The sequence below is a fragment of the Lynx canadensis genome, chromosome D1 (genome assembly GCF_007474595.2).
Source record: "Lynx canadensis isolate LIC74 chromosome D1, mLynCan4.pri.v2, whole genome shotgun sequence".
Lineage (NCBI taxonomy): Eukaryota > Metazoa > Chordata > Mammalia > Carnivora > Felidae > Lynx > Lynx canadensis.
In genome coordinates, this window is record NC_044312.2 from 115,509,347 (window position 1) to 115,532,252 (window position 22,906).

The following is a 22,906-nucleotide window of genomic DNA, read 5'->3' on the forward strand; positions in this document are numbered from 1 at the left end:
GTCCGCTTCCCCCCGTGCCGAGTTCCATTCGCGTGGACCGGGGGTTCCGGGGCCCGCGCGGCCGCGGCAGGAGCAGGCGGACCCCCCCCCCGGCCTTCTCTTTGGTACATCCCGACCTACGGCGTCCCTAGAGGGCCCGAAAGGCCCCGACGGCGACCGTTCGCCTTCCTCGTGTCCGCATGACTGACAGCTGCGCGGCGGGCGGACCGCGCGCAGGTACGGAGTCCGCGCGCGGGGCGTGAGGCCAGGGTCCCGCCCCCCGCAGCCCCCCAGCCGGGTCCGGGAGCCGAGTTGAGCTGAACCCGCGCGGAGTTGGAGCCCCGAGCCTAGCCGCAGCAACAAGTGGCGGGGCCGGGGGCGCGGCGACCCGCGCGGCGGGGGTGGGGTGGGGTGGGACACGGGGGGGCAGAGAGGAGCCGGCCGGTGGCCGGCGGGGACCTGCCGCGGCGGGCGGACACGTACGGGCTTTCCCGCCGCCCCTCCCCGCCTGGAGCCGCTGCCCGCGCGCGCCCGGGGGTCTCTGTGGCAGAGTTTGGCGGTCCCATCCTCAGCCGTGGCCTGGCCCGCTCGTCCGCACCGTGTCGGTCCCGGCCCGGCAGTAGCCTGTAGCCCCGACGGCGGGAGGGTGCGGCGGACTCAGCGGCAGTTCCTCTCCCCCCAGCGCTGCAGCGATCCGCTTCGGCCCGCGTCCCCCCTCCCTTCCTCCCGAAGAAGGGTCTGGGGGTGGGGTGCGGAATGGGTCTGCACCCAACTTGGGCCAGGCAGTGCTGGGTAGCCTCTGATCTGGGGACGTCGGGCCTCTGAGGACTCGGGAGAGGGGGGAGGCTGGAGAAGGGTGGGTGGTCCGGGAGGGCGTCGTGGAAGAGGTGCCTTTTGAGCTGGACTCGAAGATTTCATGGGGGTGAGCCTGAGTGTGTGTAAGGGAGTGGACTGATCCTGGCAAAGGGAACCCTTGGACGGAGGCCTGGAGGCTATACCTGCGCGACAGCTCAAGGCCACAGGTTTGTGCTGGGGCCAGAGGTGGAGCTAGGGGTGAAGCGGCAGGAGCCACAGAGGATTTAGAGGAAGGTCTAGCTGTGTCTCTGGAAATGGGGTGGGTGACGTGAGCTCCTTGATCTTGGTGTGGGAGATGGAGAAGAGCAGTGTACGGCGAGAGGCAGGGAAGGCTCCCTGGAGGAGGTAAACTTTTGGGCTGTGGGGGACGGATGTGTTACAGAGTGGCACCTGTGACGTAGGTATGTGTGTGTGTGGGGAGGGGCTTGTCAGGGTCCCTGGCCTGGGGCCTCTGGATCTCCGGTAGGGGTGAGTAGGGCCTGTGCTGCGTCCCCGGGCATCGGCTAACTGTCCTCTCATGGGTGGATGATGGATTCCGGTCTTAGTTGAGGGGCAGGGAGACGCAGGGTCCCCTGAGGCCTGGGTGGGGCTGGCCAGAGCTGCTGCCTGCCTGGCGTCTGTGCCCCCACCTTTGCCTGGGTCCTGGATAGTCTGCCCAGTGCATTTGTCATCCCGCACGCGGCCACGTGCGGAGCCACGAGTGAGGCCACTTCCCTTCCCAGCTGCCCCCCTCCCCCCCCCCCACCGCTACTGGACGCACATCCTGTCCCTGGACAGAGGGGCAGGATTGGGGACCTTGAGTCACAGTGGCCTGGGGGCAGACCCAGGCTCAGCTGCAGAGGCTGCTGGCAACTGTGGAGGTGAGGGACACAGGGGAGGGGATCCAGGCTTCAACTGGGTGGACCTTGGGGAGCTGGTGGGGGTGGAAGGCTTCCTGGAGGAGGAGCCCAGGGCCTGCCCCACCCATGCTCCTACCCGGATCAGTTGTTTACTCTGAAAGAGTGAGGGGAATGAGCCTCCCGCCCTGATCCTGGCTGGAGCCAAGTTGACATTCCTGGAATTCTGAGAGCTGTGTGTAGTTTTGGGGGCCGTGGTGGCCTCCTCTTCCCGGGCTCCTCCCTCCAGCTCTCTGACTTCCGAGGAGAGGAGAGGCCACGGGGAGCATCATGGCTGCCCCACCTTAGCCTGTGTGCCCTCAACATAGGTGTTCACGGAGGCCCCTTCGGGCGTTTGATCCTGTCGTCTGTCTCTACTCTGCCTTGGCTCAGCCCTGACCAGGGGACACTGGGGAGCCTCAGAGGTCAGCCCTGCCCCCTGTCCCCTGCCTCTGTCGTGGGTGACCACGTTCCTCTGTGTGTGTGTGCCACGGGCCAGGCTCTCTTCAGAGAGGGCAGGAGGGAGCCATGGGGGCCTAGGGCACTGGTGGGAGGTGGGGGGACCTCGCTTCTCCTCTCGGTGTGCAGTGTCAGCACAGATGTGGCCCAGGCCTCCGGCCAGAGAGAGGGCCAATTTCTTGAGAATGGGGCATCCTATCCCCAGTGGTGGGAGGCATAGGGAGGGAGGAAGGGAGGGCTGTGCTCACATGTGGTTGGGAACCCGTGAGCCACGTTTCCTGCTAGAAGAGGGTCACTGCAGGGCACGCAGGGGACAAGGAGAGATCAGCGGCTGAAGTTTTTGCTGCTGAGAGGCTCTGGCCCGGAGCCTTGCCCTGTCAACAGGCCAGCCGCAGGGCCAGCTTGGCCTGGGAGTCAGCTGGTCCTGAAATCAGTTTCTCCATCTGTAAAGTGGGTGGGACCAGAAGCTGCCCAGCTGGAGGGTCAAAACCCTGACCTTGCAGGCCTGGCCCCTGGCCCCTCTTGTTTGGGTGGATGTGTGCTCATACAGGGGTGCGCAGGACGGGGTGGGGTCCGTGAACATACATGCTCCGATGCCTCCCCAGGGCCAGGCGGGTCGCTTGCCTGCTGTACCCACACTAGCCCTTGGCCCTGGGGTCGCAGGGGTCGTGAGTGGTGCCATTTGCAGGTGTGCTCGAGGCTGGATTGGCCTTAAGCTGACGACCGCCCCCCCCTCTGGACGAGCCTGTCTGCCAGCTGGGCCGCCTGGGCCCGACTGGGGCTCCCTGAGGGTCCTGCTCCGTCTGGGCCTTGGTGGCTGGGAGCAGGGGTGGGCACACACTTGGCTACCAGAGGCAGGAGGCCCCCAGCGCCTGTGGGAGGTGGAAAGGTGCCCCCCGCCCTGGGTCCTAATTGTGTCCCCTCCACCACCACCTCCAGCAGACCTGAGGGTCAGGGGGAGGGGGAGAGGAGCAGAGGTGTGGGGGGAAGACCTGAGGTTGGGGTTGGCCTTGCTGGGCCCAGGAGAGCCTGGAGGCCCCTTGGTGGCCTCTTCACAGGGACCCCTCCCCCGGAGCGGGTGTCTCCGAGCCCTGGAGGCGGCTGCAGTTGGGGGGTGGGGGGGGGTGGCCTTGCCTGGGCTCCGTGTGGGGAGGGTGTGCAGGGCGGGGGCCCGGGTGGGCGTCGGGCCTGCCGGGCTGGGTCAGCAGCTGGAAGGCTGCCAGCACAGGACTGTTTGTGTTGGCCTCCGGGCTCCTCCAAGCTGCCTCCGAGCCTGCTCGGCCGGGGGGCCCCGGGCAGGCCTCGGCTCTGCTCTCCCCGCCGATCTGCCTCTGCTGGGGCTCTGCTGCCCGGCCAGGCCCCTGCTGCCTCTCAGCTTCTGGGGCTCAGGGTGGGCCACGCCACTGGCCCTCCCCCCCCCCCCATCTCTGTTTCGGCTTTCGGGCTCGTTCCTCTTTGAGTGCGACTTTGGTCTGGCCAGGTAGGTGTCCACGGCCTTCTCATGGCTTAGGTTCCCTTGGGGTCCCTCACTTGCCCTGCAGAGTCGAGAAGCCCCAGCCCAGGATCACCGGTGTGTTTGTCTTGGGGCTCTCCCTCCGCCCTGTCCCTGCTGCGGGTTCCGCTCTGGGGGATGTGGGCGTGCAGACCCTGCATGCAAAGGAAGCCCAGAGCAGGGAATGGGGAGGGAGGCTTCCTGGAGGAGGAGGCTGGGCCTACAGAGAGACGGAGACAGCTCCGGTCCCGGTCCTGTTCAACCCCTGTGCCCTGCCCCAACCACGGGGTTCTGTCTAGGCTGCCCTAGGTGGGAGCGGGGGCTCTGGATTCATGGAGGACACTGTGGGGGCCAGAAGGGCTAGAGGTCATTCATGGAGGGTCCCGGGCTGCCTTGGGGGCGAGGGCTGGGAGTGTGGCTGCGCAGTGGTCTCATCCAGCCTCAGCTTTGTGTTGGCCGTGGGACTTCCTCACGTAGGGGCCCCAGGAGGGTTGGGGGGGCCGCTGGTGGATCTGCCCTTTAGGCCCTGCCCAGGAGGCCCTTCTGTACCCGCCCCCCTGCCCCTCCTGGTTCCCAGGTCTTGGGGTGGGGGCATGGTATGGTATGATACATGGGTTTTAGCTTCTAGAATGTTGCTGTGGGCTTTGGGCCCCACAGCCCCTGGGTGGGGGGGGCTCATCAAGGAAAGTGGATGAGGTATGCCCCCACCCCCCCCCCCCCATCGCCCTTGCTGCTTCACCGGGCCTGAAACCCCTCCGTGGACGCTTCATTCCTGGGCACGGGGACTGCTGAGGGGCTGGGAATTGGTCTGCTGGTCGGCCCCAGGCACAGGTCTGGTGGACTGGCGGGCAGTGGGTGGCCCACGGAGGATGGGCGTGAGGGAGTGGATGGCCGCCGTGGTGCCGTCCCCCCTTGGGCTGCCGAGAGGACCACCTGCCCCACCCCCAGGCTGCAAGGAGCACCTGGTCTGAGGAGGGAGAATTGGGGGCCTGGCTGGGATGCCCTCAGAACCGCCCCTCCCCACCCCGTGTGACCTTGGAGTCCCCTTCTCAAAACCCTGGCTGGTGGGGGAGGACAGGACCCTCCCGTGAGTGCCGATGGCAGAGGAGCGGGCCTGGTGAGTCACCCCCAGCTGGCTCTGTGGGGAGAGAGTGAGGCTGGTGGCTCAGGGAAGGAACGGGCGGGGTGCAGAGCGTCTCGGGGGAAGCGGACCCCGAAGGCTGACCTCAAGGGGGTGGGACAGCACGACATGGCCCGTGTTGTGCTTGAGTTCCTGCTTCTGAACACGTGTGTTCTCCGCGCGCGTGGCCCCCGCACGTGCTGTGTGTGTGTGCAAGCCTGCGTCTCAGGACGAGCGACCTTGGGTCGGGAGCAAAGCCCTATTTGACACCCACCCCCGGCTGGTCCCCTGAGTCTGGCAGTGCGCCCCCGCCCCCTAGCTGCTCTCGCCTGCCCCTGCAGGGACCTGGTCCTGAGTGGAGGGTTGCTCTTAACCCCCCAGGAGCCTGTCCCGTCTCGGGGAGCCCCCGCGCGGGGCGCGGTGTGGCCTCCACCGTGCCCACCTTCCTTTCCACAGGGCTCCCGCCCGCCTTGGCTGTATTGACCGCAGGCCGACCTGCCGGCTCACTTTCAGGAGGATCAAGCACCACCGGCTTCTTCTCTGTGGCAAGCCCAGGTATGTCACAGCCTGGCCGAGCAGTAGGGGTGCGGACCTGGGCTGCCTCGTGGTTTCACCCACTCCTGGCCCGGGGGCCTGGCCAGTAGGATGCTCTCCGGGTCCTTAGAGTCTGAGCCAGCCAGATGCCGTCTCCTGAATGTGTCTCATTGGGGCCCCGCCTGCCGGAGGAAGGGGACTCCTATTGGGGCGAGGCTGGACTTCGGGGACAGGGTCCCCCCTACGTGGCTTCAGCCCTGATGCATGCGTGTCCTCATTCCAGCTGGCCCCAAGACCCTTGGCTGAGTTTTCCAATGTCGTTTCAGACGGACTCTCGTCACCTGGGGGGGAGTGGGTGTAGGGTTTTGTAGATGGGATGTTGTGGGGGACGTTGGGACGGTGACAGCTGAGTGAGATAGTGAGATAGAGCTGGGTGCTGGGGCCCAGTGGGGGAACCCAGGCTGTTCCCCGTCTGCCCCCTGCCCTGCCCCGCTCCAGCGTGATGGGGGGGTGGTAGAGAGGGGAGCCCAGGGCTCCATGGGGAGTCCCCCCCCCCCCCAGCTATGGCCAAGGCCACTTCCGCATCCTTGGAAGCCTGGCCCAGGGAGCCAGGCTGAAGGAAGGCTCCGGCCCTCAGGCCCTGTCCCCACACATCTCTGGCCCCAGCCTCCTTGGGGACAAAGCTGACAGGCTGGCAGCAGATTTATTTCGGCCCCTGGAGGTCTGACTGTGCTTCCCTGAGTTGTCTGGCCGTGGCGTGCAGGGGTGATGCATGGGTGGGGGGAGGTGGTATCTGTGTGGGGCATGTAGGGTGAGGTGGAGTCGCGCCCGGGTCCTCCCTTGGCCCACCTGCGCCCACAAGTGCACTCTGAACACCCAGTCTCACACGTGGGCCTCCCTGAGTGCCCACCCTCGGCCTGGGCTGTGGAGCTGGCTGACTCGGGCCAAGGGGGCATGGGGGTCTCCAGGCTCATCGGCTGCCACTTGTTCCCTGGTTTCTGTAGGGCCTGGGGCCCTCCACCACCTGCTTCTCCACTGGGACCCTGGCACGTCACTGCTGTGTCCCTTTCGTGGGGCCCAGACGTGCCAAAGAACTCTGGGAAAAGAAAAGGGTAGAGGGGCCGTGGGAAACCCCGGGTGGGCCAGCAGCGTGAGACAGGCAGAGACTCTGGGACTGTCCTGTCCCCACTCCCTGCCAGCGCCAGCTCTGCTCTGGGGGCCGAGCTGCGGTTCTCGGAAGAGTCGTCAGGGGGCAGCAGAGGGTTCATGCTTGGGGGCCTCAGGGCCCAGCAGGGCTGCCAGAGGGCACTCGGCCTGCAGCCCTCCAGACAGTCCTGCTCTGGCTTGTGCACAGCCCCCCAGACCCGCTGTCTCCCGCACCACTCAGTCTCTAAATTGTCACCTTGTCAGTGTCACTCCCCACCCCCCTCCCCTGCACCCTTGCTCCTACTTTCCCCTTCCCTTCTCCTCCTGACTCCTCCTCCTTCCCCTGTCTCTCCCACCCCCTCCTCTCTCTCCCCTCTGCTACTTGACTCTCAGGGACCTTGAGACAGCCCTTCCCTCTTTGGACTTCGGAGTCTGGGACCATCCCGTTGGGGGGACACTGCCAGTGGACTCCCATGGCGACCTGGTAGGCCTTGACTGCAGCCCTGAGCCCAAGGTGTAGGACCCACATCCCCCAGGCCCAGAGCCTTGAGAGGCGGGGGCTCAGCTCTCCTTTGGCCTCTGGGGTGCAGGCCCAGGGTCAGATAGGGAGGAGGCATCGGGCTTACATGCTGATGCGTCCCCCCCCCAAACACCAGGGGGCCCCAGAGACCATGCTGCCCCCACCAGTGGGGTGAGCCGTGGGGGTGCAGCTGGGGGGGGACAACTGTCCCCATCTGCCATTGGGGGTGTGTGTATGCACCTGTAGACAGTTCCTGGTACGCGTGTCTGTACACGAGCACGTGGCACATCCAGAGTGACAGGCTAGTGTGCACACCAGCAGTGCAAGGGGCACTAGTGCACGTTCCAGCGTGTGTATGTAAGTCACCCAGGGAATCTGTGAGCTTGGCTCGGGCCCGCGTCTGCGTGCGAGTGTGGATGTGTCCGGGAGGTGCGGGGTCTGACTTCCAGGCCAGGCTGGTGCACGATGAGCTGTGAGGCCCCTTCAAAAATGACCAGTAATGCCAAGACAGTGGCGCCAGGGCATCAAAGCAGTGAGGGGCTCTATGTGGCTGCGTGTGACCTGCGGCAGGGAAGCCGAGGGCCAGGGCAGGGGGTCTGCCCTCAGCAGCCCTGCCAGCACACCCTGGCTGAGTTGAAGGAGCAAAGGGCCTCGGGAGTGGGGATCCGCGCCTGTTTTCAGTTGCCCGGTGATCACCCACACCCTCTTGTGTGTTCCCGCCCCTCTCTGTAAGTCCGAAAGCCTCCCCACGGGTCTTGCGAGTAACCTGCCCTCCTGGGCACCCTCCCCACTTGCCCTCCCTCGTCCCAGCCCCTCTGAGGGGCTCGTCCTTTAAGCGGCAGTCCTGCCTCCTGCCCCAGCAAGATTCCCTCCCTCTCCCCCCCCCCCCCCCGCCCAGGCTGGGTACCCCAGGCTGATTCCGGTGCCCACAGACGCCTCTCCCCATCCAGGCTGTGAGCCGCCCGGGTTTTGGGGTCCCCGCGCGGCCGTCACCAGCCCGGGCTGGAGGTGAGGGATGCTGCTTGGAGAAAGCACACCCCAGGGCGTGCTCGGGGCTACATTGTAAGGCGCTCTCTCGCTGTGGGGATCAAAGTCGAAGCCGCCCCAGGTCACCACCAGAAAGCACCTGGGCCATCCCTTCATTTGCATAGCGCAGTGGTATCTCGAGCGCGGTCGGGGGTCTCCAGGCCCGGCGTAGGGGGGGGGGGAGGGGAGGAGCAGAGCGGTCGCGGCGGAAGGCTGGGGGCCTCGCTCCCGGGGCTGAGCGCTGCCTGGGCCGTGGCCTTCGGCCTCCTCCAAGGCTGCCCCTGCCCTACGAGAGCATCTTCCTCTCCAGCCCGGGGACCCGGAGAGCCAGGGGCGCCGGCGCGGGCGGAGCGGCCGGGGCCGGGGGCGGGGCGGGGGTCGTCGCCCCGGGAATGCGATTGGCGGGCGCCCGCGGAGCAGTAGGATTGGCGGGGCGGGGCGGCCTGGAGGGGGGCGGAGGGGAGCGAGGGGAAGGGTCCGCGGGGCGGGGCGGCGAGGGGGGGAGGGGGGCGCGGGCGAGGCGGGCCGGCGGGGAGGGGAGGGGTCCTCGGGGGGGCGGGGCCGGCGCGGATTGGCGGGGCGCGGGGCGCGGGGCGGGGGCCGGGGCTGCGGCGCGCGGACCGGGCAGGTGTCCGGGGCCGCCGCCGGGGCGGAGAGGAGCTGCGCGCCCGGCTGCCGGGGCGGGGGGCCGGGGCGGGGGGCCGGGGCGCGGGGCGCTGAGCCCGGCGGCGGCCCTGGCGCCATGCGCCGCTCGAGCACGGACGAGTCCACCTACCGGCGCAGCCCGTCGCCGGAGGGCAAGGAGCCGGGCTTCGCGCGCGGCGGCCCCTTCCGGCGCTACAGCAGCCTGTGCGGGCACGGCGGGGACGGCGGCCCCTTCTTCGGCCTGCACGCCAACCCCGGCCCCAGGGCGGCCCCGGCGCGCTGCGCGTCGCCCAAGGGCAGCAAGTACGTGTTCTTCTACCTGGACCTCTCCTTCGTCTTCCTCCTAGAGCTGAAGCGTTGCAGCATGGCGCGCGGCTGCCTCCAGGGCGTCAAGTTCCTCATGTTCGCCTTCAACCTGCTCTTCTGGGTGAGTGGCGGCGGGCCCGGGGCGCCCGGGGCTGCGGCGCCGGCCCGGCCCGACTCTCAGCACGGTCCAGAGTCGCTGCTCCGGCAGGGATGGGGGGGCGAGGCTCCAGGACGCAGACGGGCGGGGCGGGGTGGTGGCGGTGGCGGTGGCGGTGGCGTGCCCGGGGTCGCTGCTCCAGCGGGGGGCCCGGTGGACCGGCCCTAGGGGCGCGCTTCCGGTACCGCGGGGCTGTGGCCGACGCTCTGCCCGCGTCCTCTCCCCCTCTTTCTGGGGCCGGACGTGTCCCGCACCTGCGCCCGCCTGCGCCGGGGTTCGCGTGCTGGTCGTGGCCGGCAGTGCGCTGGAGCTCCGGCGCTCCCCCTCCCTCCCCTCCCCTTCTCTCCCTCCGCGCCGCCAGCCGGCGTCCTTTCTTCGACCCCCCTCGCCCTCCCAGTGGAGTAACCCACCAGGCCTAGGGACTGTGGTCGCCGAGGGGCTGTTGGGGGCCCGGTGGTCCCCCCCAAGTCTCTGCAGGTGCTGTGGGAAGGGAGAGGGGGTGTGTGCGCATGGGTGAGCTCCCTGGCTGGGGCTGACACTGAACAGGATGCTGGGCCACCCACCGTGAGTGCTGGGGAGGTGTCTGGCCTCCCTGCTGGCTCTTCCTCCTACGCGGTGTGCATGTGTGTGGGCTGGTGCCCAGAACTTTTGCTGAATGGGCTGGGTTTGCTCAGACGGGGTGTGTGGGCCCAGGGTCAGAGGCGATGGTGCCACAGGGTGGCCCCTTCCTCCTCCAGAGGAGAGTAGGCACGATGACGGAGTTGACAAAATTGCCACCCGGCCCCAGCCCCATAATGGTTGGGAGCATGGTGGGTTCTGGCTGTGACAGGTGTCCCACCCGACGAGGCTGGGGTCCCCTGGCTGGGCTACCCGAGGCTTGGTGGAGGGAGGATGCCAAGGTCACTCTCTGCTCCATGGTGAATTCTTGAGCCAGCCCTCCTTCCCACAGCTAGGAGGAAGGGGGTGTGGCGTTAGCTGCAGCCTGGACCCCACGAGGCGAGGCGAGGAGGCGAGGCGAGGCGAGGCGAGGCGGCTGTCCTGCACACGCTCATTTGCACGCAGTCCCGTTAAGGCCAAATGCCCAGAATCCCGGGTCCGTCTTTCTTCACCTCCCTTCCATCCTGGGCTGTAGTTTTCTCTTCCCAGCTTGTGGAGGGGGGGCATCAGGGGTCGCTGGGAGGCAGGGGCAGCCAGCCCGGGCTGCATTCGGGGTGAGACCCAAGGCTCCGGGCCCAGATGCCCGCTTCGAGGTGGCCGCCCCGAGGGCTCGCTCTCTCTCTACAAGGGGATCCTGGGAGGGATGAGGCCCAGGTCTGGGGTGAAGTACCCCTGAGGCCAGCAGCCAGGAAGGGGGTGTTGGCGGCGGGAGCTCGGGCCCAGGCGTGTGGAGGGGCGAACATCTTGGTGCGGGATGTTGACCAGCTGCAGCGGGCGCCCGTGTGGAGTGGCTGGCAGGGTCGGCACGTCCAGGGCAACCTGATGGGAGATACCGCAGGTGACCAGATCTGACCGTGGTGACCGTGTAGTTGGTGGACTGACTGGAGGGAGCGGCGGTGGGGGGTGGGATGGGGGACAGAGATAGTCTGGTCCCGGGAGGTAGGCAAGACTTGGCTTTGTCCCTGGTCTGCCATCCTCGGTGGTCTGAGAGCTGCCCACCCTAACGGGTCCCCAGGCAGAGCTGTGTCTGCCCTGTGAACCCTAAAGGAGGGACCGTACTGGCTGCAGGACAGACATGCTTCGCCAGTCCCTGCCATGGATGACGTCCTCAACCTGGAAACGAGTAAATCAGAAACCCCTTTGGGACCCCCTCCTGGGCTGGAAAATCCAATTCCCTTTTATTATACAATTATAGCTCCCTGCCCAGCAAACTGGGCCCCTGCTGCTGGCATGTGCCCCTCCCTGTGCCAGCGTGGTGTCCAGACAGGGTCTGAGACCAGTGGGTCAGGAAGGGCATCCGGGCCTGCCCACAGTGCACAGGGAGCACCCAAGGTGAGGTGTGGTGAGAAGTCAGGAGTCTGGGTCCCTGTGAAGGTGCCACGTAAGTGCAGGTGGCCAGAGGCTACGGCCCCGCTTCCCCAGGACCCCAGCCCCTTGGCTACCTGGGGGTGCTGGCCCCTCGGCCCATTTCCCACAGTCACTGGGAGACCAGGGGATGGACCACACCGGCACCCACTGGAGCTCACTGTAAGATCAGGGCCCAGGTAGTGGGAGGGGCTTCCCCGGGGCAGGACCTCAAGATGCTCACCTGTGCCAGTCCTGACCTCTCCCTGCAGAGCCCCGCCGGGCCACCGTGGACGCCCTGGCTAGTGGGGAGGTCATCAGCTGCAGCGTGGGGGTGGGATGGGGGCCTTGTGTCTGGTGGGGGGCGGGGGGGCGGTGCTCTGAGGATGGGGAAGGGGCTGGCTCGGGAGACGCTTGGCCTAAGCGTTTTACTTAAGACTTAAGACCCTTTTTTACTTAAGACTCTTGTTCACGTGCCGGGTTTGAGGGTGCTCCTTCGGGTCTGGGCGGGCAGGACTGAGGCCTCCAGCCTTGGGTCCTTGCAGGGCAGGAAAGAGTCACCGCTTGTCTGTCCTGGTCCTGTGTAGCCTGCCTGGGTCATTGGCTTGTCTCAGGGAAGGAAACAGGCCTGCTTATTGTCACCAGTGCCTGGAGCTGGGGTGCCCTGGGACGGGGGAGCTGGGAAGGCACAGGTGACACTCGCAGGGGAGGAACAGAGGTGCAGGGGGTGGCGGCTCCCGTCCTGCCTCCCCGCGGCAGATGAGGCCTTCCTAGGGCACAGGGAGCTCTTCTGAGACGTGCACAGAGTCCCTAAAATGGGGCCAGGGGGCAGGTGGGGTGTGCAGCCCCTACGCGGCCCCTGGGGAGTTCAGGCCTTCACCATGACAGAGGTAGAGGTGGAGGCCGCAGGGGGTGGGCGAGAGGAAAGCGGTTCTTGGCTCTTCCCTGCCTGGGTCAGAGTGCTCAGGGCTACCCCCAGGGGGCAGTCCCTGTGGCCCAGGTGGTCCTGGGGGTGGACCTGGGGGGGAGGCAGGGCTGAGCTCAGCAAGGTCAGGTTGCTTCTGTGTCCCCCCCGCAGCCAGGGCCCGCGCCCGGGCCTCAGCCTTGCGGCCCAACTCCTCCCCAGTTTGGATCAGCCAAGCTGAGGGCCCCTGCTCTCCACACCTCCCCTACTTCTGAGCTGCTCCCTGCTCTCCTCTCCCTGCACTTGTGCTCAGGGGCCCTCTGCGTGGCTGGGGTGGGGGTCGGAGCCCTGCCTGCCGTCTCCTGCTGCCCAGGATGCACTTTGTCCACCGGCACCACGTGTGGGCCCCTGAGTTTTCCTCTTTGATGAGCCGCGGGTGACGTCCAAGTGGGTGGCGCGGTCTGCTGTCACTGGCCTTTGGGCAAGGCCCCTAAGACTGCTGGAGGAGGGGAGCCGTGGTGGCAAGGGCTCTGCAGAGCTGGGGGCCGTGACCTTCCCCCAGTCCTCCCTACAGCTGGGGGAACAGGCATGCCGCGGGGACCTGCTTGAGGTCACAGTCCTCAGACCCTGTGCCTCCTCTTGGCCCCGGCCTCCTGGTGGTGCTGGGGGCATCCTCGTATCCTGGCTTCTGTTTCTTTCTGCGACAGGGCTGGGCAGGGGTGTCCCGCTGCCTGCGGGCTGCAAGTAGGGGTAGGTGGGCAGTCTTGTGATGGGCGGAGGGAGGGCAGGTAGATTCTGGGATGGGAGCAGGTGCTGGGGGTGGGGGTGCTTGACTGCCCTGGTCAAGTCAAGGGTCAGGACGCTCTCATCCTTCAGGCCAGATGCTGGCTGATGGGACAGACCGGGACCCTGGGGCCCGGCAGGTGCCAGTTCTCTGGGCCCAGCCCCCTAGACCAAGCCCTCGCTCCCACGGTGGGGACAGTAGGCACGCGCTCTAAGCGGCAGCAATCCATTTCTGAACAGAGGCCCTGACGCCGGAGGCCCCGTGTGCCTGTTGGGGAGCTGGCGGCTCCCCTGATAGCTTTGGGGGAGCTGGGGGACCCTGCCTGCCCTGCCGGGGAGTCCAGGCAGCTGCAGCTCTGTGCTGGGTGCTTGTTGGGCCCGTCCACCCAAGTGACCCGGACGGGCTCTGTGAGTGTCCCTGGAGTCCAGCTGCTGGGAGGGAGGGCCAGGGACAGAACCTTCTACGTGTAAGGCAGGGGTGGAGTGGGCTCTGTCTGGGGCAGAGACGTGGCCTCAGCCATTAAGGGCCGGGGCGGGTCTCGGAGGTCAGGAGGCCCATGCAGCAGCCAGGGGGGCCGTGTCCCTGTTGCACCGGCCATCTGCAGCCCTGGTCCCGTCTTTCTACCTGCGGTGGGGCGCCTCCCACCCCCCCAGCCCCGTCCCCGCTGCCCCAGGTACCTGGCAATGGCCTCTCCGTCCCCTCCCTGCCCCGCAAGCAGTGTTGCTGTGGTTCTTTTTTTTTTTTAATTGAATTTTATTAATATATTTTAAAAGTTTTATTTAATTTTTTTTGAGAGAGAAACAGAGACAGCGTGAGCAGGGGAGGGGCAGAGAGAAAGAATCCCTCTGTCAGCACAGAGCCGGACTCAGGGCCTGAACCCGTGAAACCCCGAGGTTGTGACCTGAGCCAAAACCAAGAGTCGGACGCCTAACTGCCTGGGCCACCCAGGCGCCCCTTGATTTGTTTTCTAAAGATTCTTTTTAAACGATTTACCTATTTTGAGAGAGAGAGGGAGAGAGAGAGAGAGAGTCCCGAGCAGGATCCACACTGCCAGCACAGAGCCCGACCTGGGGCTTGAACTCAACAGTGAGATCGTGACCTGAGCCGAAATCGAGAGTCAGGACGCTTAACCGGCGGAGCCATCCAGGCGCCCCCTAAATTTATTTTTAAGTAATCTCTACACCCCACGCGGGGCTCGAAGTCACAGCCCCGAGGTCAAGAGTCCCACGCTCCACCGACCGAGCCCGCCGGGCGTCCCCCCCCCCCCCCCCCCCAGCTGCTGTGGCTCTTACCTGGCCCCTGGAGACCCTTTTGAGGCCCAGTGAGCGACTCCTCACCTGGGACCTCGCCGAAGCCTCCGGCCAGGGCTGTTCCGCTCCCCAGCCCAACCCCTCCTCTTCGGACAGTGGCTTCAGGGGGTCCCCGGGCGGTGGGGCTGTCCCCTGATGGGCCGGGGCGGGGGGCTGCCGCGGCTGGGGGTGAGCCAACGGGGCTGGTGATGGCGCCGGGAGCTTGCCGGCGGTTAAGAAAATTAACTGCAGGCAATTGTGTGGATTTTAAGCGAGCGGCCTGCTGAGTTTTCACCCAGATAACAATCTCCAGCCAAGGTAGGGAGCGCGTCTGTGAGCCCGGAAGGTACCCCAGGCCACGTCACCCAGTGTCCCTGACCCCCGGCCTTGGGCAGCTGCAGACCTGGTCTCCGGCACGGCGGACAAAGGTTGCCATTCCTGAACTTCGTGCAGACGGGGTCCCCTCCTGGCGGCTCTTGGCCCGGAGTGGTAGAACACCTCGCCGTGCCCAGGCCCCCCCAAGGCCATGCCGGCTGCCAGGCGAGGGGCTTCCAGGCACAGCGTGGCCCCTGTGGGCGCCCAGCCCTCCGCTGTGTTCCGAGGACGTGGCCGGCTGTCCTGCCATCTGCTGGCCGGAGGGGCAGTGGCAGAGGGCCTCCTGACACCTGCCCCTTCATGGGCCCGGAGGGGGTGGCATCGCTGACCACGCGGTCCCTGTGCCCCAGCCCTGGGCCAACCTGAAAAATGCAGACGAGGGAGGGGACCGCAGGACGGGGAGCGTAAGCCAGGGACCGGGATGGGGCCGGTGACAGGTGAGGACACGAGGCAAGGCATGTGCTCGGGGTGCATGGGAGGCAGTCGGGGAGGCCACGGCTGACCGTGGGGCTGGGCTCCTGCTTCAGGCCTCGTGGGCTCTGCTCCCGGGACCCAGCTGGGCTGGGGAGGAGGGTCCAGCCAGTGCCCCGGGCAGTGAGCGCGGCTGGACATCTGCAGGGTCGCGGTGGGGTCCTGGCCTCCCGGCGACCGCAGCCCCACTTACCCCGTGTTTGATGTTCTGCGTCCGAGTCTAACAGGGGCTTGTTTCTTCCTGCACTCGGAGGCTGTAATTTTCCTGCCAAAATGTTTTAAAAGCTGCGTATGCAGAAACATTTTCAAAATTACAGATAATTTTATTAACTACGTGTATGCGTTCTGTTAGCGTGTGCGTCTGAGTTTTTGGTGACTGGTCTGCGTGAACACGGAGGGCCTTGGAGCTTATGGGGTTGACAGGTCGTAGGGCAGCACGTCTGTGAGATGAGCCTGTGTGGCAGTGATGGTGAGGGTATCTGTGTGTGTGACAGTGATGGTGAGGGGTGACTGTGACGGTGATGTGTGACAGTGACGGTGAGGGTGTCTAACTTGTGTGTGACAGTGACGGCGAGGGGGTCTGTGACAGCGTGGGGTGACATGGTGACAGTGTGGGCTGTGTGTGTCACCGTGTGGATCTCCCCTGCCATCTCAGGGTGGACAGGTGGAGACGTTTTCTGGTGTTGATTAAGGAAATCTGTTTCCAGCAGGGCTGGGGGTGGGGACTCCGGGGACCCGGACCGCCCCTCCCTCACAGGCGCCTGCCCGCGACGTCCTCCCCACGCCCTTCCACGTGTCCCCATGGGGCGAGGGCGCTCAGATGGGCTCATTTTCCTGCTGACGGAGCCGTCCGCCGATGTCCTTGAAGGCAGACAGTCGGGCTGTGAAGCACAGGGAACGGTTCTGTCCTCTGCCGGGGGACCTGCCGCACGGGACTGCCCACCGTCCTGGGGGCTCAGCTCAGAGATGTGACTCCCCCAAAGTGGGGGACAAGCTGGGGTGAGGCCTGGAGATGGCAGCCGTCACTGTGTCCCCCTCCAGGGGGAGGTGGCCCGCCCTCACGCCCTCCCTGACCCGGGCCCCTCCCCAGTCACCTTACTCGGTGGCCCCAGCTTCAACCCTCCCCTGGGGCTTTGGGGATCCCAGAGGCCGTGGGGACGAGGTGTTGGCTGTCCCAGCAGGCACGGGGGAGGGGCTTGGCTCCGCTTCACACCTGTAGGTGGGGCGGGAGGCGGGCCAGGGCCTGTCCAGCTGCTTCTGTGCCCCGTGGCGCCGAGTGGTGCCCGTCGCAGGCGGGCGTGGGGTGCCCAGAGGCGCTGGGTGTCCCCTCTGCGGCCCCGCCTGAGGCCAGCACCATGGCTGGGGGCCTGTCTGCATCCCGCATGGAAATCACGCCCATCCTGCAGGTGTGGGCACACGTGCGTCCCCATAGAGCCAGCGGACCCTGTCCTGCTCTGGAGCTGTGCCCCGCCCCCCCCCCCCCCCCCCCCCCAGGCAGCTGGGTCCTCACATGGGGCACACATCCAGGCCTAGGGAGCCCCTCCTCTGGGCGGGTCCCCCGGCTGCCCTCCCACCTCTGAGCCTCCCCTGACCCCCTGGCCTCTGGCACCTGGTCATGGCCCCGGGTTTGGTTACGGCACAGAGGTGGCCTCCCAGGTGCAAACCCTGGCCACAGGCAGAGGTCACCGTCCATGGTGGGCAGGTCAGCCCCTGCACCAGGGTCCCCCGAGCCTGGTAGGTACCCGGCACCACAGCCCCCCCCCCCCCGCCCCCAGCGCACCTTGCCTGAGCTGCAGACCCCCACCCTTACTCTGGGAGGGGCTCAAACAAGCAGGATGACCTCAGACCAGAAGCAGGAGCCCCAGCTTCCTGGATGCTGTCCCGAGCCAGCAGCGTTCAGAGCAGGTGTCGTTTACAATTTCTAGCCGGAAGTTCTCGCTTCTGTCGAAGGTGCCAAGAGGGGCGGGGAGGGGGTGGTGCAGAACCCCGCGTGTTCACCCTGTGCTGACTGGTTCCCCCCCCCGATGGTGGTGGCCATTTCAGCTGGGGGGCTGTCCTGCCCCACTCGGCCCGAGGTGAGGCCCAGAGGGATCCCCCCCATAATCACAGTCTCCCGCCAGCTTGGCTTACTGCATGGTGTGCGCAGTCCCCAGGGAGTCGTGGAGACCCTGGGGCAGGCTGACCTGCTGGTGGGGGAAGGGGCGAGCCAGCGCACTTGGGGTTAGGCCTCTCGGGCAGGGGCCTCAGAGCCCGTGGGGTCCCGGCGAGGCTCGGGGAGGCGCTGCGTGCGGGTAGTCCCGGCTCCCCCTGGCTCTGCCTCCGACCGACAGGGCAGGTGGCTCATTTCCCAGCCTCAGTTTACTTGTCTGGGAAATGGGGTGGAATCTGGCCATCTGGGCTCAGGAAGCCCGTGCGGGGTGTGCAGGGCTTGTGGTAGCCCCGGGTGGATGCCGTATACCCTGGGGCCTGCGACCCAGCCTGTCCTGGGCATTTAGGGTGATTTTAGAGGGACGTCACGCCCAGGAGTGTGCTGGGGGCTGAGGCCGTGTGGGCCCGGCCAGACGGTGAGGAGGCTGGCCTTTCCCAGAGCCTGGGAAAGCCTTGGGTCCCCAAGCGGTCTCACTGAAGCCCAGGTTTTGGGGTCTAGGTGCTGGTCGGTGTTAGTGGGGCTAACCGCCTCCAGCCCGCACCCTGGAACACATTCTCCCGTCCCGTTCTGAGACCACCCAGGGCCCTAGCCCCAGCGTCTGAGGGGTGGGGGCCGGAGCCCGGGGCCCCCTAGCCAGCCCTGGCCCACCTTGCTCTCCTGTCACCATGCGAGGCCGAGGGCCCTCTCCCAACTCTTCACTCTGCCTTCTGCTCCTCCTTCCTGTCGTTTTGTTTTTGTAATAAGAGCAATGATGACTTTCAGTAAAAGCTCCAGTGGTTGAGAGGGGCGGCCGGGGTCGGGATCGGGCTCCCTGCTGCACTCTGGTGCTGGCCTCCACGTGGGGGCCCGAGGGGTGCTTTGGCGCTCACACTTAGAAGGGACAGCTGGGGACGCCAGAGGGGCCCGTGGGGAGGTGGTTCTAGGACCAGGGGAGCGTGGGGTCCGGCGGGGTCTGCAGGGATGGTCTCCCTGACTATCCAGGTCCAGAGAGGCTGTGGGGGCAGAGGGGGGTGCCTCCTGGAGGGGTGGTGTTCGGGGGGGAGCCCTGGGGCCCCCTGCCCAGGCTGCCTCACCAGGGTCATTGGGACAGAGTATCCCCAGCGCCACAGGTGGGGGACCTTGGGGTCCGTGTCACTGATGCCGTGGGTTGGGGGTGTGTTGAGGGGGGAACGGCTTGCTGGGATGACACCGGGAGGGGTGGCTGGTCCTGGGAGGTCAGCAGGGCGGGCGAGGGTGTGCAGGGCCCCTCGGGTGTCGCTCCGGGTGGTGTGGGGCACACAGACGTCGGCCTCACCGCCCTCTCCCCTGTCCCGGCGGTGCCAGCTGGGGGGCTGCGGCATCCTCGGGGTTGGCATCTGGCTGGCTGCCACGCAGGGGAACTTTGCTACCCTGTCCTCCTCCTTCCCGTCCCTGTCGGCTGCCAACCTGCTCATCGTGACCGGCACCTTCGTCATGGCCATCGGCTTCGTGGGCTGCATCGGGGCCATCAAGGAGAACAAGTGCCTGCTGCTCACCGTGAGTGCCCCTGACACCGTGGCCCGTGGCAGCCCCTTGACAAGACAGACGCACGCGGGTGCAGCCTGTACCGGGCCTGTTTCCTCTGAGAACACCCTTCCTGGGACTCCCTGCCCCCGCACCCTCAGCTGAGAGGCTCGCGGTCCCCACCTCCGCCTCGGAGGCCCATTGACAGGCAGGCTGCGTCTCCCCTCCGTCGTCGGGAACATTAATCACAGATAACGGAGGCGGAGAAGGATCCCCGGGCCGGGCTCCTCACCTATTAATATGTCTGGCCGAGGCCTCGGGCAGCTCCAAGTCCTAAATCACACGCTCATCCATCTTGTCTGAGGAGCCCTTGCCCAGGGTGGGGCCTCAGAGGGCGCAGCTCCCCCCAGGTGTTCAGTGTGTCCAGATGCTCCCATCAAGGCTTGGGGCCCCTCTGGTCCCTTGGAGCGGCAGGTGGGGGTGTGGCTGCGTCCCCAGCTGCCCTGGGGCAGGAAGCCGTGGTGTGTGTGGGGCCCTGACCTCAGCCTTCCCCACAGGGTGACTTGGGAGTTCAGGGCCCGGGGCTTTCTGGGGGCAGGGTGGGCCCGGAGTCCTCAGCCCACACCGAGGGGAGGCCAGATCGGGGACCCCAGGAGAGGACAGGGCCTGCTCCGCATGGTCCCACCTCCTGGCCCCGTCCCTGTCTGCAGGAAAGGCACGGCGGACAAAGGATGCCTCTGCTGCTCGGGTGGCCTGGGGCCTCTGTGGCCAAGGTCAGGGCTGTGCCTCAGGGGGCGCTTCAGTGGGGGACTGCCACCCAGTGGGCAAGCTTTGTGCAGTCAGGTGGGGCCGCTTCTTGAGAAGCGTGACCCTGGGCTCAGGGCCGTTGCATTCGGACACCCCCTCCCCAGGGCCCCCCTAGGCATCGCCCCAGCCACCCGCCCACCACAGGGACACAGGCACGTGGCACAGGTGTCTGCTTGCAGGTGTGAGGTTGTGCTCCCGAGCAAGACCGGAGCCCCCCCCCCCCCCCCAACCCCAGCCGGAGGGGAGGGTTCCGAGGCGGGTGTGGCAGCATCAGGGGACGTGCTGGTCTCCGGGAGCCGACACCCGGCTGGGGCTCCCCCCAGCACTGGGGCATCTGAGGTTCGCAGCCCCACCCTCGGAAGGCTCCAGGGGCCGGGGCGCAGCCAGGGGCCGAGGGGGCCAAGTCGCTGGGGCCTGTCTCCCCCGCAGTTCTTTGTGCTGCTGCTGCTGGTGTTCCTGCTGGAGGCCACCATCACCATCCTCTTCTTCGCCTACACTGACAAGGTCGGCCACCTCCTCCCTCCCTCTGTCCTCACCACCCAGCAAGGGCCATGGCACCGTGGGTGACGGGTACAGGCAGGGCTGACAATGGCAGTCACAGGCCCTGTGCCCGGCGCGGACGCTCTGTATGGACAGGCAGCGGTCCCGGGCATCCCACCCACTGGGGACTCAGCTTTAGGCACAGCTGCCAGAGGCCAGGCCTGGAGGGGACTCCGGGACTCCCTGGAGGCTCCGGGAGTGGGTGGCAGGGGAGCTGTGCTGAGCTCCTACTGTCCTCAGCGCCATGCTTGTTGGGTGGGAAAATCTCCTGCCTCCATTTACTTGCTTAATCATTTATTTACGTTACTGAGGGCTCTTTTGCGTGTTTCGCACTCCGGGCTATACTCTAGGCCTTACTTTGCTCTCACGTGGGCACCTCGGCCCCTTGGGAGCTCGCCTCTGGCTCCTCCTGTGTCCCTCTGGCGGCCTCCCCTCAGTGCACTTGCTGGTGGGCACTTCCTTCCTTCCTGGCGTCTGCGGCCCCGGGCCCAGCCGTTTCTCCGGGCGCCCCGGCTCCTTCCCTGGAGGATGGTCCTGGGAGCCGCGTTCTGGGGCTGGCGTGCTCCTTGTCACTCTGGGCCTCTCGGCCGACGGTCGGAGCCACGTGTGCAGACGGCTCTCGGGTTTCTGCACCTGTCTGTCTGTCTGTTCCGGACCTCGAGCGCACACCGGTTCATGCTGGCGTGTCTCACCCTGGGCCAGACCACAGAGTTCGCCCCAGGGGGCGGGGGCGGGGCTTCTGGCAGGCGACGACCCCGAGGGGGGGGCGGGGCACGGGGCACCGTGGGGTGGCCCGGCTGAGCCCGCTGCACCCGCAGATCGACAGGTACGCCCAGCGAGACCTCAAGAAGGGTCTGCACCTGTACGGCACCCCGGGCAACGTGGGCCTCACCAATGCCTGGGGCATCATCCAGACCGATGTGAGTCCGGGGAGCGGGGCGGGGGGGGCCAGGCCGGGTGAGGGGGACAGGGACCACCTGCCGGACCGGCCCTCCTAGCGCCCGCCCCCTGCAGTTCCGCTGCTGCGGGGTCTCCAACTACACCGACTGGTTCGAGGTCTACAATGCCACCCGTGTGCCCGACTCCTGCTGCCTGGAGTTCAGTGACAGCTGTGGACTCCACGCACCTGGCACCTGGTGGAAGGCGGTGAGTGCCTGCATCGCCCCTCCCTCCTGTCCTGGCCCCGGGACCCGGGGGTGGAGGGCTGATCTCGAAGCCCCTGTGACACCCTCTCTTTCTCCAGCCGTGTTACGAGACCGTGAAGATGTGGCTCCAGGAGAACCTCCTGGCCGTGGGTATCTTCGGGCTGTGCACGGCACTGGTACAGGTACGCTGGGTGCCCAGACCCACCCCGGCCTCCAACCTAGCACCCCAGCTCGTCAGCACCCGGGTCCAGGCTCCCCGAGCCCACGCGGCTGATGGGGGATGCTCGGGGACCAGTCCCTGGGGAGGTGACCTTTGACATCTCAGGCACAGGCAGGCCGGCCTTGTTCTGCGGTCCTAGGCCCAACCCCCGGCGGCTGTGGTGGGTGGGAGTCATGGGACTGCCCAGTGCAGAGTGAGGGTGGTCTTCCCGGCCCCCAGGGAAGTCCTGAGTGAAACGGACGTGAAAAAGCCGCCAGCGGAACCCACGGGAGCCAAGCTGAGGGAGAGGCAGGTCCCGGGGCCGAGTCCCAGGAAGCCCCCTCTGCCTGTGGTGGGCGGACCCTGCGATGGCTCGTGGATGTGGCCGGGATGGGCCTGACTGCCAGGGCTGGGGGGCACCCCCAGAGAAGTGGGGTGCAGGCCACCCGGGATGCCGGGGGGTAGGTCCGTGCTTCTGGCTTCCTGGAGTCCTGCCCAGCCCCCCTTCATGTCCCGCAGATCCTGGGTCTGACCTTCGCCATGACCATGTACTGCCAGGTGGTGAAGGCTGATACCTACTGTGCGTAGGCTCCGCTCCTGCCACCCCCGCCCCCCACCTCGCTGCCGAAGGATGTAGCCCACCTGCCTCTCCCTGCCGCAGGACTCAGCACCATCCTGGGCACAGGGAAGGGGACCCTCAGCTAGCCCCGTGAGCACCGCGCTGCAGCAGGGCAGCAGGCGCGGGGCTGGGGGTGGGAGGGGCTTCTGGCGCTTCTCGGATCCGTGTGTCCTGCAGAGCAGTGTTTTCCCCCAGGGCTGGGGCCATTCGCGGGGGGGGGGGGGGGGGTGAAGGGCCGCCCGCTGGTCCTGGTGCTCGTGGCGGACAGCCCCGCCAACCACATTCCACAGCAGAGCCAGGGCGGGCTCTGGGATGTCTTAATAAAGCGCGTGGACAGCAGCCGCCGCCCCCGTGTCTGTTGCCACCGTGACCCCTGGAGGGGGTGCTGTGCCCAGACAGACCCTGTGCGGCCGTGGCTCCCCACCAAGTGCCCGGAGTGCAGTTCCCGGACGTGCACGGGTGCAGCCACCAAACTCCACGAGATCAGATGCACAAAGTGGCACAGTGGCACCTCGGAACGGCCCTGTGCCTCCCTGACCCACTCTCGGCTCTTCCAGTCCTGTCCCCTGCCGCGGGGAGGCCCCTCCATCTAGCCCCAGGGCCTTGCCTGCCCCCCCGGGGGTCTGATGCTGTGAACTTTGCCCCTTAACTGTTATCTGTTATCTGTACGGGGGCCATCAGGAGCCGGGCAAGGATCCCTGGGCCCAGTCAGAGGGGCAGCTGGTCTCCTGGAGGAGCCCCTGAATCTGTTTCCAGCCCCCACTCCTGCTGCTGGCTCCAGGGTGCTGCCCTCTGCCTGCTCCTCCCAGGGACGCCCCCGAGTGTCACTGTTCTTGTGTGGTGGACACACTGCTGACGCGCAGCCGAACGCTGACCACGGCCACAGACACAGCCCAGACTGCCGAGTCCTCCCTCCCCCCGTCTCCCAACCTGTCCTCACTCCACGGAAACCACCAGTGAACCTACCACCAGAACCAACATGAGCCCGTCATCTCTGGGCACACGGTTAACCCACCGGCAACAAACT

General features: G+C 66.8%; 1 protein-coding gene across 6 annotated transcripts; it reads left to right on the forward strand.

Annotated features, from left to right (window-relative positions):
• The first annotated feature begins 171 nt into the window (after positions 1-171).
• Positions 172-22,065, forward strand: TSPAN4 (tetraspanin 4). Of its 6 annotated transcripts, XM_030332331.1 has the most exons (10): positions 1,621-1,694; positions 2,039-2,134; positions 5,237-5,335; positions 8,999-9,078; positions 18,411-18,602; positions 19,806-19,880; positions 20,735-20,836; positions 20,931-21,062; positions 21,160-21,243; positions 21,780-22,065. In XM_030332331.1, the coding sequence occupies exons 4-10, from the start codon at positions 9,016-9,018 to the stop codon at positions 21,846-21,848; spliced, it is 717 nt and encodes a 238-aa protein (XP_030188191.1). In that variant the 5' UTR covers positions 1,621-1,694; positions 2,039-2,134; positions 5,237-5,335; positions 8,999-9,015; the 3' UTR covers positions 21,849-22,065. The 6 variants fall into 6 exon arrangements, with proteins under 6 accessions (XP_030188189.1, XP_030188188.1, XP_030188193.1 ...); XM_030332328.1 differs by lacking the exons at positions 1,621-1,694; positions 2,039-2,134 and adding an exon at positions 177-216; XM_030332333.1 differs by lacking the exons at positions 1,621-1,694; positions 2,039-2,134 and adding an exon at positions 937-1,001.
• The last annotated feature ends 841 nt before the right edge of the window (positions 22,066-22,906 follow it).